Source organism: Sitophilus oryzae, unplaced genomic scaffold, assembly GCF_002938485.1.
Source record: "Sitophilus oryzae breed Bouriz unplaced genomic scaffold, Soryzae_2.0 scaffold_980_pilon_pilon, whole genome shotgun sequence".
In the NCBI taxonomy this organism is placed as follows: Eukaryota; Metazoa; Arthropoda; class Insecta; order Coleoptera; family Curculionidae; genus Sitophilus; species Sitophilus oryzae.
Genome location: NW_022147617.1, coordinates 3510795 through 3524226, shown reverse-complemented (window position 1 = coordinate 3524226; position 13432 = coordinate 3510795). Strand labels below are relative to the sequence as shown.

At 34.0% G+C, this 13432-nt stretch overlaps 1 protein-coding gene across 3 annotated transcripts; it reads left to right on the top strand.

Annotated features, from left to right (window-relative positions):
- The first annotated feature begins 326 nt into the window (after positions 1-326).
- Positions 327-8523, top strand: LOC115891204 (SET and MYND domain-containing protein 5). Of its 3 annotated transcripts, none has more exons than XM_030911626.1 (7): positions 327-532; positions 767-1084; positions 1146-1273; positions 1329-1571; positions 4502-4782; positions 7590-7836; positions 8229-8523. In XM_030911626.1, exons 2-7 carry the CDS (start codon positions 1049-1051, stop codon positions 8440-8442), a joined length of 1149 nt encoding a protein of 382 aa, XP_030767486.1. In that variant the 5' UTR covers positions 327-532; positions 767-1048; the 3' UTR covers positions 8443-8523. The 3 variants fall into 3 exon arrangements, with proteins under 3 accessions (XP_030767486.1, XP_030767484.1, XP_030767485.1); XM_030911624.1 differs by having other exon boundaries at positions 732-1084; XM_030911625.1 differs by lacking the exon at positions 327-532 and having other exon boundaries at positions 712-1084.
- The last annotated feature ends 4909 nt before the right edge of the window (positions 8524-13432 follow it).

Below are 13432 nucleotides of genomic sequence, written 5' to 3'. Positions count from 1 at the left end.
CCCCTTATTTAGCTAATAGTAAAAAAAAATTAGAAGACTCATCATAATTTTACAGATTTCTGTAAAAAGAGCGTCGCCGTGGAGGTCAGCAGCTAGGTTCGGTATTTACAAATACGTTTAAATTACCTATACGGAGGGTACCGCTTAAATTCCTGTCCCGATGTTAAAGGATGGCTATAGAATTTCAATGCATTTCCTACATAAGTCTATCCTTGTGTGGTAGGAGGTTTGACTAAACAAGGATGAACCTATGTCTTGAAACCATTCGACTCGATTTTCTGTCCCCTTCAATACTGGGACATAATATCTCTCATTGCTCTTATGGGGAGGCCGCGGTATAGGTAGTTTAAACGTATTTGGGTATTTAGATCTGCAAGCAATCCAACGAAATTTTCGACATATCACATATCACACGTCACTATATTATGTAAAATCCCTTTAAGATCACGTGGTTTATATAAAAAAAATGTCGGATTGGTCGCAGACCTAAAGACCGAACCTGGGGCGCTATTCTGTAAAATTGTCGGTATCGGTAAGTTACGACAGCTCTCGATACGTATTTGTATATAATAAAAATGGGTATACCTAAAAATGTGTTAATTGTTGTTCTCATAGTTACCGATCGGTCCTATGGCAGATATCGTAAATTTTACCGACGAAAATCGGTATCTCTACCGGTAACTATGACAACAACAATCAACACGACGCTCATTGGCCGTACGTACCGATAGCTGTCGGTAACTTGCCGATACCGACGATTGTACAGAATAGCGCCCCTGGCTAGTGATTGTGGAATTTTGTGGAATTTGGGTATGTTCGCCGTGGAATATAAGTTTGGACCATTGGCAACGCTGGTGGCTGCACCCTGACTCTGATCAAAGACCAGATTCTGACAGATTCTGATTCTGCTCTATTTACCTCTACCTGCCTCTAAACTCTAGCAGCTCTATTCTATTATTCTATAAGTTAATTATTCTATATTCCCGATATTCCCTGTCTTTATCTATATGGTTTTGTGGTTAATTAGGTTTGTTCATTATCATCTATAATGAAAGTTAATATTCAATTAATAGATGAATTGAAGGTAGAAATGTGGTAAAATTAATCAACCTATCATATATTTCAACGAATTTAATGTATTCCAGGGAAAAGGTATTGTTGCTTTGGAAAACTTTCGGAAGGGATCGTTAATTTTTGAGGAAGATCCAATTGTAGCTTGTCAGTTTTCCTGGAATGCTGCATGCAAATATGAAGCTTGCAATCATTGCTTAAAGTATAACGAATGTCTTTATTGTTGAATAAATCTTATAAGTATTTGTTATTGTTAGGCCTTTAGAAACTGCCGAAGAAAATGTAAGGCGTCTCACAGGTAATACAAACTTAGTCTTACCTTATCCTGAATGTTCTACAATTAGTAAAAGTGGTATCGTGCAATGTGTCTCTTGTGGAACGAAGTATTGTTCTCAACAATGCCAAGTTGAGTCCCTCAATCAATATCACAAAGTATTATGTTTTAATACACTGGAAAGAAATAATGGACACCCACTAGAACAGTTGGAAGAAACTTGGAAGTATGTATCATTAGTTGGTGCTTGTCAGATATAACAATTGGCATTAATTTATGTATCAGTCAAAAGCATACACTTAAATAAGAATTTTAAGCAAAAAAAAAATTGTGGATGAACCACAGTTTAATGAAAAATAGATAAATTAAAAGTGCATTTTTATGTTATGGTGAAGTTGTATAAGTGTGTAATTATTGTAGAATTGATGAACACAATCACACAACACACAATTTTTTTTTCTTTATATTATTGCTATTTACATGTAATGCATTAAACAAGGCTGGAACTTGATCAGTTATGCTGTATTTCCAGTCTTTTTGCAATTTGTATATTTTTTTTTCTTTATATTTTTGTTTATTGTGTTTTATAATTCTGTTGTTTGTATCTAATCTATGTACACAAAATACAATAAATTTTCTTCTTATTATTATAAGCTGTAATATATATATTTTTTGCAAAAAACACTGAGTAAGCCATAAACTGTTACACCAATTATAGTTATATGTAGGTATGTATATAAAATAAAAAGTGAAGGGTTCTTGCAGTATAGATATATAATATAACTAAAGCAACCGACACTAAAGTAGGCCAGTTGATATAGTAATTTTATTTGTTTGCCGTTCTGGGAAATTCAGCCCGGTTAGCTCGTCTGATGATGGGGTATAGGCCCCACAAACCGGTAAAGAGAGGGTGGTTGGCTTCCCAATGGCAAATAAGCATAACTTTTGGAAATAAAATCAATCAGTTCAAATCTAGTCTTAGCTGCGAACTTTTTGATATACCCTGCATAGGTACCTATCGTAAAAAGTTATAAAATGCGATTTGTAGAATATTAATATTACAATATATATGTTACCGTAAATGTCCGAAATGCGGTAAAACCTAGGATAAGCGCGGTAAAACCTAGGATAAGCGCTCTAAACCTAGGATTTACCAATGAATTAACACCCCCCAAATAACCACGCTAATCAACTCGAAATGTAAGGACGTCGGACATTTACAGTGACATATATACCGGGTGCGTCTCAAAAGTGGCTCACCCTTATAACTTTTTTATTTTTTGAGATAAAAAAACGAGATTTCGTATGTCAGTATATGACATAAATTAGGATTGACTGACGTATTCAATTGTGTTTGGTCACTTCCTGTTTCACCGGAAATGACTACAACTTTTGATTTTTAAATGGCACGCTCGGTATTTATTTACTTTATTCGATAGAAAATGGCATTCTGAATAGAATGACATATCACATGTCAACTTTTGACATTCTCGCTTAATAAAAAATTGTATTTTAAAATTCCATCTAGATTGCCATGGCTATGTTAAAAACGCTAATCCTTAATCAATAGTGATGGGAATATCGGTTCTACATGAGTCGCATTACAGTAGCGACCGTTCCAGAAAAATACCGCGACAAAATACCGCTATTTTGAAATCGAGGTTGCGACTTCTACAGTGTCTAATAATACTATAGTTAGTTGCTTGCGAAATTACCTGTCGCGATAATGCTTTTGTTCATTATATTGCGGGAAGTAGCATTATATTTTTAATTTTTAAAGAAATATCAAGGAATGACGTATTGTCTTTAACGACTCATATTTGACATTTAGACAAAGTCCAAACCACTGTCAAAAAATTCTTTATTGGTGACCGGTTTCGGCAATTCCAATCATCATTAGACCTGAAAATGGATATAAACAATAAAACTTATATAAATGTATAAAAGAAAATAACATTTTTATTTTATTTTAAGTGCTTTTACGTTTCATCTTTCTAACAACGCTATTTTATACCATGCCTAGTACATACCAAAAATCGCTATTTCGAAAGTAACGTAGCGACGGGAGCACCCACGCCAATAGTAACCGACCAAATCGCGACAGGCGAACACGGAACCCTAGAAGCGCTCCAGCGACTGCTGGAACGAAGTACGTCGCCGCCGAGGTCGAGCGTCGATAATCAATCAGCAGTTACTTCTGTTCGCGACAGGGAACTAAAACTCTAGGAACGCGACGGCTGGAGCGAAGTAGGTCGCCGCCGAGGTCGAGCGTCGATGCCCAGTTATAGCAGTTACTTCTGTTCGCGACAGGGAACTACACCTCTAGGAGTGCGACGGCTCGGCTGGGGCGAACACGTCCCGATCGAGATCGCGCGGCGCTACGGACATACCAGTTTCAGATACTACTGTTGGCGACCGACGAAATCGCGACGGCTGGAGCTAAACACCTCGCTATACGGTTACTATGGTTCGAGCTTCAGCAGAACTTCAAGAGCGACTATAAATAATTTATTTGCAAATTATAAATAATTTATAATTTTGTCGTCATTATAATCGTCGTTCTTCAGTAGCAGGTTCCTGATTCGTTGTGGAGCGCGACACGACGTTACAAAAAATACCGCTCCAAAATCGCGTTACTCAAATACCGACACATCACTATTAATCAAGGAACCTTGGAAAAATAATAAAAATACGATTTGAGCATTTTCTACCTGGCTAGGATAAGACACTAAAAACATTAGACGATCAAATCTATTTTTCCAAGGCTCCTTGATTAAGAATTAGTGTTTTTAAGATAGCTTCACTGCCTCACAGCAGGCACTCTAAATTGAATTTTAAAATACGATTTTTTATTAAGCGAGAATGTCAAAAGTTGACATATGATATGTCATTCGATTCAGAATTCATTTTATTCAGAATGTAATTTTCTATCGAATAAAGTAAAAAAATACCGAGGGTGCTATTTAAAAATCAAAAGTTGTAGTCATTTCCGGTGAAACAGGAAGCGATCGAAGACATTTGAATACGTCAATCAATCCTAATTTATGTCATATACTAACATACCAAATCTGTTTTTTTTTTATCTGAAAAAATAAAAAGTTATAGGGGTGAGCCACTTTTGAGACGCACCCGGTATATCTATTTTTTTATTTACAGACAAGTGCATTATCCTCCAGAAACGTCTTCAATATTTCTTATCGTTCGTTTACTAGCTAGAGTTATACAAGCACCAAATAAGGAAGAATTTATTTCCCAGATATTAAATTTTTGTCATAGAAGTAAAAATGAAGAGAAAAATTTAGCTCATAAACTTTTAGGAGAAAAATATGCTGGTGAAATAAATTTACTACGAGAATTATTAGGCAATGCAATTCCAAATGAAAATATTCAGGAGTTTTTATCTCCAGAAGGATTTCAAAGTCTTTTAGCATTATTAGGTAAAAATATTGCTTAAACATATATATATATATATATATATATTTTTATATGAAATCCAATACATACTTGATGTTACAACAGAATTTCTTATAATTCAAGGGAGGGGGACACGATAGATCTATAAGGTCGCGGTGATTAACCCCCCTCACATACACTCTACAAACCCTATATTATTTCTATCTAAAATGATATAAATGAGAGGTCTCTTTTGACACTAAAATTAGACCAGATACTTTCTGCTCATAGTGCCGGTGCTCTTCTTTCTCTTTGATAGGACCTTCTGTTTCTCTTTCCTTTTCATTATTTTCTGTCTCCTTTGATGTTACATATTGATATTATCATACCTGATGATATCAGTTGTGTAACTTCCTCTATCACCAATAAAATTGATAAACCATGTCTGCGTGTTCTAAGACAAAGCCATATTTTTTAAATCTAGGATCCAAAAGCAAGCCAGTAGCCAACTAGTTGAAATGAACAAGTCACAGTTGAAATTTCGTTTAATTCCATGACAATATACTCGGCATTGTGTGATCTAATCATTTCCTTACTTTCGCTTCACATTTATTTTCATAAATAAAATGACAAGTGATATACAGGGTGTACCAGGCTGAGCGCGCATTAGAAGTTTCTAGAGACCCACAATATCTACATCGGAGATTTTTTGCACATCATAGTTTCATAACGAGATCTATCGATTTTAAAATATTTTCAATATGGCGGCACTTCCGGAAATAACGGATGTTGACAGCAACTTTCTTATTTTAAATGGGTGCCCCCATTTATTATTACATACTTAAATTATCTGTAAACTTCTATGAATATTGATGTTAAACACTGTATACCTAACATTAACCGTTTTTGAGAAAAACAAATATTTAAAATTTTTGGACGACAAAAACTTGTATAATTTAATAAATTTGTATAGCCTAAAAGTCAAATTTAGTGATTACCACAGCCACTGGGATATAAAGAGAAGACATGTAGCTATCTATTTCAAAATTTAATTTTTTTTTTCTTAAAAACGGTCAATGTTAGATATAGAGTGTTTAATATCAAAATTCATAAAATTTTACAGAGAATTTAAGTATGCAATAAAAAATGGGGGCACCCATTTAAAATAAGAAAGTTGCTGCCGACTTCCGATATTTCCGGAAGTGCCGCCATATTGAAAATATTTTTAATCGATAGATCTCGTTATGAAACTGTGATGTACAAAAAATCTCCGAGCTAGATATTGTTGTTCTCTAGAAACTTCTAATGCACGCTCAGCCTGGGACACCCTGTATAATAATAGGCTTTGTCCGACGCCTAGATGTCTGTCGGTAAAGCAACATGTTTAACTTGATTTAAAATTAGACAGTTAAAACACGGCCAAACACGTAGACGTAAACGTATCGTTTGACATGTACGCGTGCGCAGTGAGAAATTCACTTGCGTTTACGGATACGTGATACGTATCTTCACGTACGTACAAAACGCAAACGTATCGAGCCGAAGGAGTTTCGATTTTCATCCGAATGATGCCGAACGTACAAATTCACAAACAACTCGTTTCCACAACTGGCTAGTAATTAAGTTATTTCATAAATTTTGGGGCCAGTGTAACAGAACTGGGCCTATTTTATTACAATAAATTAGTATGAAAATATTAAGCATCATAATAAACTCATTTTGGAATCTATTTAATTAAATGCTAGTTCTTAGCCAAAATCCATATGAGGATTCTAAAAGATGGAATCTAATAAATAAGTCTGTTTTCCAATATTTTTTATTACTAAGAGCATTTTATGTTGTAAGGACTAGACTTTCTGTAATAAAATAATTTCCATTTATAATTTTCTTCATTTTTCGATATTACTTTTCTAAATTTAATGTGGAATCAATGCAATAATAGATATCAATTTTCAGTTTAAAATTAAATAAATTGTTTCACAAAATAATTTAGAATTACGAATGTTGCTTCTGATAGCAACATTTCCAAAAGCTCGTTTGATAGGACCAAAAAGTTTTAATGGGCCTGTTTCACAATTTTCTTTATTTAACCAATTGAAACTACAGCTAAAAAATAATAGATCTTCAAAAAAATAGAATTTTATTCCTAAGTTTGGTACCTCAAAAACACCTATCAACATCTATTGCGCCAGAAGGGGCGTGGCCAAACGCTATCGTATGCTAGCGACCGCGCTCGACACTATGATTTTGACGGCTTTTGACAATTACAGAAAATGTAATTTGAATTTAAGGAGTATTATTTATGTAGTAGTGTTCCTTGGGCGCGATATAAATGCAAAGAATACATAAATACATTGCATAGGGTGAGGTTATATTATTTCGGTTAGGTTGCTGGGGTTTGGGATCATGTTTTATCCCTCATTCGGAGGCCTTGGGCCCATTGCGATACCCCTGTTATTGTTGTACCAAACCTTCTTCTCATATTTTCTTGCGTTAAAGCACTTCCAGCTCTTTGCAAAGTTCCCGATGTCGCTGATGTTGGCTTCTGCTGCTTCCTCTAGTCCCCCCAAAAAACTTTGCCCTAAAGTTTAAAAGCGTCGTTATTCCAGTGCCGGACAATGGATTCCAGACCCCATCTCCATCGTATTAAGCGTTCTAATATCTTCGCATTTTGCCTTCCCCAATATTCTCATTTAACAATGAATCATTACAACTGTTTGATATTTTTTCCTATTGAATCAGTTGTTTTAATACCATATGGTCGAATAAAAAAGCCTCTACTACAACCATTAAATATATAGAAATAACGAGCCATATGGTAAAATACAATCTAAAAACATCGTTTTTATAGGTACTAATGGCCAAGGTGTTGGAACAAGCCCTTTTAGCGCATGGCGTGAAAATGTCCATAAGAAAAATTTATCTTCAGAAGAACTACAAAAAGTCGATGACTTTATTGATAAAATTTATGAAGACATGTATTCACATACAGGTGATTTTCTAAATAGTGAAGGGGTTGCATTATATGTTTTACAGAGCTGTGCAAACCACAGTTGTATGCCGAATGCAGAAATAAGGTTCCTTCATAATAACTCCCGGTAAATGCATTTTTAAGAATAGTTTTAATGATCGTTTTTTTCGTACATATATCGTTGGTATACTAGAGAAGGTGACCAAGTCCATTAGTAACAAATGTTTTATTTACGCGTATTTTTTTACATATGGACTTGAACAATTGTGTAATAGCACATTGTTGAGTTTATACACAAAAAATGGAGTTGATTTGACATTTTTTTTTGTAAAAATATATGACGTTTTAAATATTATATTGTTAAAAAATGAAATTCGGCCTTGGTTACTTTCTCTTATATACCGACGATATATTTTATCTGTAATATATAACCATGTAGTATCGAAGTCCGTATTGTAGTATCGAAGTCAGTAATTTATATAATATAAATTTTTTACGTTTTTGGAATTTGATTTTTAGCCTATCATTAGTAGCCCTGGAAGATATTGAACCAAATGAGGAAATATGTATTAGCTATCTTGACGAGTGTGCCTTAGAAAGATCGAGACATTCAAGAAGAAAGTTGTTACAAGAAAATTACCTTTTTGCCTGTGAATGTCCAAAGTGTATTTCACAAATTGATGATCCAGATATTACAAGTGATGAAGAAATGTCAGAATGTGATAGCGAATAACATACATACATGCTATACAATTAATCATGTTATTAATAATTATACATGTATGTAAATAAAATAAAATCTTTCTATAAATTAGAGCCTGTTAACCATTACAAAAGTTAAGTAGAACATAATATCAAAGTATGTCAAAATTTAAAATTGTAACACCAACTAATAAAAAAAGTAATGCAGTGTGAGATTCCGTGTAGAAATTGTAACAGGATATACAGGGTGTCCCAGGCCTGTACGCGCAGTAGAAGTATCTAGAGAACTACAATATTTAGATCGGATTTTTTTTTGCACATCATTACTACGTGACTATCGGCAACTTGTAATCCGATTCAGTCGATCGTATCTGCTTGAAACCCTTTTTTTAAGTTCCGTGTCTATCGCCATTTTTCTAATACATCTTAAGGTTTTTTCTTTCAATATCTAAATATCAGATAAGTATAGAATGTATAAAAACAAAGATAAATGTATAAGATGAAAACGTGGATGAAACAGATTAAGTGAGATTTTTAGTATTTTTTGATATGAGTGATACCTCTTGACTGTTGTCCATTTTAAATAAGAAAATGACAAAACAAAACTGGATTTTGGGTCAACATATAAATCAAAACAAACTACAACGAAATTAAGGTTAGAATGGTTGCTAAATGTCATTCTAAGTCGATCCTATCCTGTGTATATCAAATGAGAAAAGCTCATGAATAAAAGCTCATGAAAGAAAACGCCTTGCGTGAACATCTTGTTTATGTGTGTCGAATACTCGTCAGCGAGTAACGGCTGTATATGTATATCAAATTACATTATGTTTGCATCTGCTTGAATAAGTTCAATCCTTCCGAAAAACGGGATTGAGTTAAGAATTTGGATCTGCATTGAGATATCAATCGCCGCTGGGCATATAATTATTTCTGATGGATTGAAGTGAGTCCGATCTGCTCAATCGCATTGAAACTAGCTGATGTACACATAGTCATTGTTTCATAATGATATCTATCGATTAAAATATTTTCAATATCAACTTTCTTATTTTAAATGAGTACCCAAATTTTTTATTACATACTTAAATTCTCTGTAAAATTTTATGAATTCTGGGTAGGCAATTCTGATATCAAACACTATAATAATAATAATAGCTCCCGTATATAGCGTTTAACGCCTTGGGAGTAGCAAGGTACAGCCTGCCATACTAGAGCCGTTCGGTATACAAGGAAGGTCATGTGGCTAGCATTACGCTGCAACCGCCTATTATTACCTCAGGATTGTGAATCCCAAGTACTCATTTAAGGCTGAGTCAAACCAAACCAAACCCAAACTATTTTTATTTTAATAAAAATAGTCGGCTGATGCAATGCTGGGTGTGGGATTCGAACCCACTACCTTGAGATTGGTAGACGAGAGCCTGTATCTCTACGCCAGTGGGCACCCTATCATCAAACACTATACCTGACATCTGGTGTCAAACACTATACCTGACATTAACCGTTTTTGAGAAAAAAAAATTTTGGAGGTAAAAAACTGCCTGTCAAAAAAATTTGTATAGTGTCTAAACGTCAAATTTAGTGATTATCATTTCAGACATTAAATTTTTGAATGTCGTAATATTGGACGTAGCTGTCTGGTTGAGCTATTAAAAAATTATAATATTTTTTTTTTCAAATAGGAACCCACTTTTTTATTTCACCAGTGAAAAAAATTTTCAATTCGTTACTTTGTGATTATAAATGTTTCTATACCTAAAATAAATCGTTTATGAGTTATTATTTAAGATTTAGTTTTAAAGCGAAAACGTATCTAGCTTTCTTTGACATTAAGTGTCAAACAATCAGAGAATTATTTGAATATCGTATGCGTATATTATAAATACTGCTGCTAAAAAAACGGCTCAAAGTTACCTTGGAAATCGATCGATGACAGACTGATTTTTTAACAAAGTGTCGCAATATGATATGGCCAGATATGCTGTTTTACATAGCTTTTACAAATTATAGGCTACTGGTGAAAAACCAGAAAAAATATATGCTTTAAAACTTAATCTTAACTTAAAAACTATTTATTTTAGGTATAGGATAACATGTATAATCAAAAAGTAACGAATTAAAAAACTTTTTCACTAGTGAAATAAAAAAAAGGTTTCCATTTGAAAAAAAAATTATTTTTTTTTGTTAGCTACGGTCAATATTATATGACTTTTGAACAATTTAATTTTTGAAATAGATAGTCATATATCTTCTCTTTATGTCACAGTGGCACTAATCACTAAATTGGATGTTTAGACTATATTAATGACCTCTATTGGCCTATATATACAATATTTTTGATAGGCAGTTTTTTTCTCCAAAAATTTTAAATGTTTTTTCTCACAAACGGTTAATGTTAGATATAGAAATCATATTAAATATATACAGAAGACATTATAGAATTCATATAAAACTTTTATTTACTTTAATTTTATAGAGAACTCAAATATGTAATAAAAAATGGGGGTACCCATTTAAAATAAGAAAGTTGCTGTTAACTGGTATGGTACTAACTTCCGGTATTCCCGGAAGTGCCGGCATATTGAAAATATTTTTTAATCGATAGATCTCATTGTGAGATAGGTAAAAAATCTCCGATCTAGATATTGTAGTTCTCTAGAAACATCTAATTGCAGAGGCAACGGCCCAGCTACGTCGAAACACCGGTTCCCAAACCATTACACCCGAAGAGCTGGAAACAGAGGTGGAAAACCTCACCAAGCTCATTCAAAAAGCACGAAACAAAATTGTCAAACAAACACATATAAAACCCGCAGAAAGCTGTCTGCCAGAAGAAATTATAAATCTAATAAAATTTAAAAATAATGTATGCAAAAGATGGCAAAGAACAAAAATACGTAGCCTCAAAATCAGATTAAATCTTCTCATAGAAACAATAAAAGACAAAATAACAGCTTATAAAAACGAAATCTGGTCCAACAAATTAAAATTTCTCTCCACTCAAAACAACTCCTTATGGAAACTAGCCAAATCGCTTAAAAACAGATACAATAAAATCCCAAATTTAGCAAACGAACCACAAGTCACACGAAAAAGCTGACCTGCTTGTTGAGCATTTTTCAAATGTATGCAGGGAGAAGCCAAGTATTACACAACACCAAATACACGTAGATTGCCCATTGCACCCAGATGTGCAGATAATCCTACTCGCAACACCAAAAAGAGTCGCGGAAACAATAAAATGTTTACCTAAGAACAAAGCACCAGGTGAGGACGGTGTTGCAAATATAAAACTAAACCTCCCAAAAAAGGCTGTAGTACAATCAGTGGCGCATCTAGAGATTGAGTCTGGGAGGGGTAGTGTGAATATTCAAAAAAGTACTAAATTTCAATTAAATTTTTGCTGGAAGGTATTGTAACTGTGGAAAAAATCTACTTGGATTGGTTTGTATATTCTGTTTTAATTTGTATTATTAACTTTTTTGTTACAATTTTATTTTATACCAAATTTTATCTTATTAATTTCTTTCTGGGAGGGGTAATTGTATAGGGCTTGTTTCTCTCTACAATTTCCTGTTTCACAATGTACCGTTTGTGTCCGGGAAGGGTTCATAGTTTCATAGTTGTCGATTTTCGAAAGAAATCTGTACATGCATATTATTTCGTATATTTTTCATTTTATTGATTTTATGGAAAGCACTGTTCATTAAAATGTTGTATCCTATGTTATAGGGCTCATTTCTTTCTACAATTTCCTGTCTCACAATGTACCGTTTGTGTCCGGGAAGGGATCATAGTTTCATCGTTGTCGATTTTCGAAAGAAATCAGAACATGTATATTATTTCGTATATTTTTCATTTTATTGATTTTATGGAATGAATTGTTCATTAAAATGTTGTATCCTATGTTATAGGGCTTGTTTCTCTCTACAATTTCCTGTTTCACAATGTACCGTTTGTGTCGGGGAAGGGATCATAGTTTCATTGTTGTCGATTTTCGAAAGAAATCAGTACATGTGTATTATTTCGTATATTTTTCATTTTATTGATTTTATGGAAAGCATTGTTCATTAAAATGTTGTATACTATGTTATAGGGCTCGTTTCTCTCTACAATTTCCTGTCTCACAATGTACCGTTTGTGTCCGGGAAGGGATCATAGTTTCATCGTTGTCGATTTTCGAAAGAAATCAGTACATGTATATTATTTCGTATATTTTTCATTTTATTGATTTTATGGAAAGAACTGTTCATTAAAATGTTGTATCCTACGTTATAGGGCTTGTTTCTCTCTACAATTTCCTGTTTCACAATGTACCGTTTGTGTCGGGGAAGGGATCGTAGTTTCATGGTTGTCGATTTTCGAAAGAAATCAGTACATGTATATTATTTCGTATATTATTCATTTTATTGATTTTATGGAAAGCACTGTTCATTAAAATGTTGTATCCTATGTTATAGGGGTAATAATTAAAATAAATTAATTTCTTTCTGGGAGGGGTAATTACCCCCATTACCCCTCCCGTATATGCGCCCCTGAGTACAATTAACGTACATAATAAACCCAGTGATACAGTTGCAACACTTTCCCCGCCAATGGAAAAGCGCTGTAATTATCCCTCTTCTTAAACCGGGAAAGCCATCAAATGATGTAGCCTCATACAGACCACTAGCTTTACTCAGCAGCATGGCCAAAGTAGCCGAAATTTTTTTATTAGAACTTATACGTCCGCTGGAATTGGAAAAGTCCATACCCGACTTTCAATTCGGCTTCCGGCCCCAGCACAGCACAACTATGCTGTAAAAACGCCTTTAATCACAAACAATCATCTGTGCTACTTACCCTCGACATCAGCCGTGCCTTCGATACAGTCTGGCACAACGGGTTGCTCTACAAATTGGCGTTTATCCACGACTTTCCCCCATTCCTAGTCAATATAATAAAATCGTACCTACAAGATCGCGTCATAAAAACGAGAGTAGACGGGTCCTACTCTATACAACGCAACATCAAAGCGG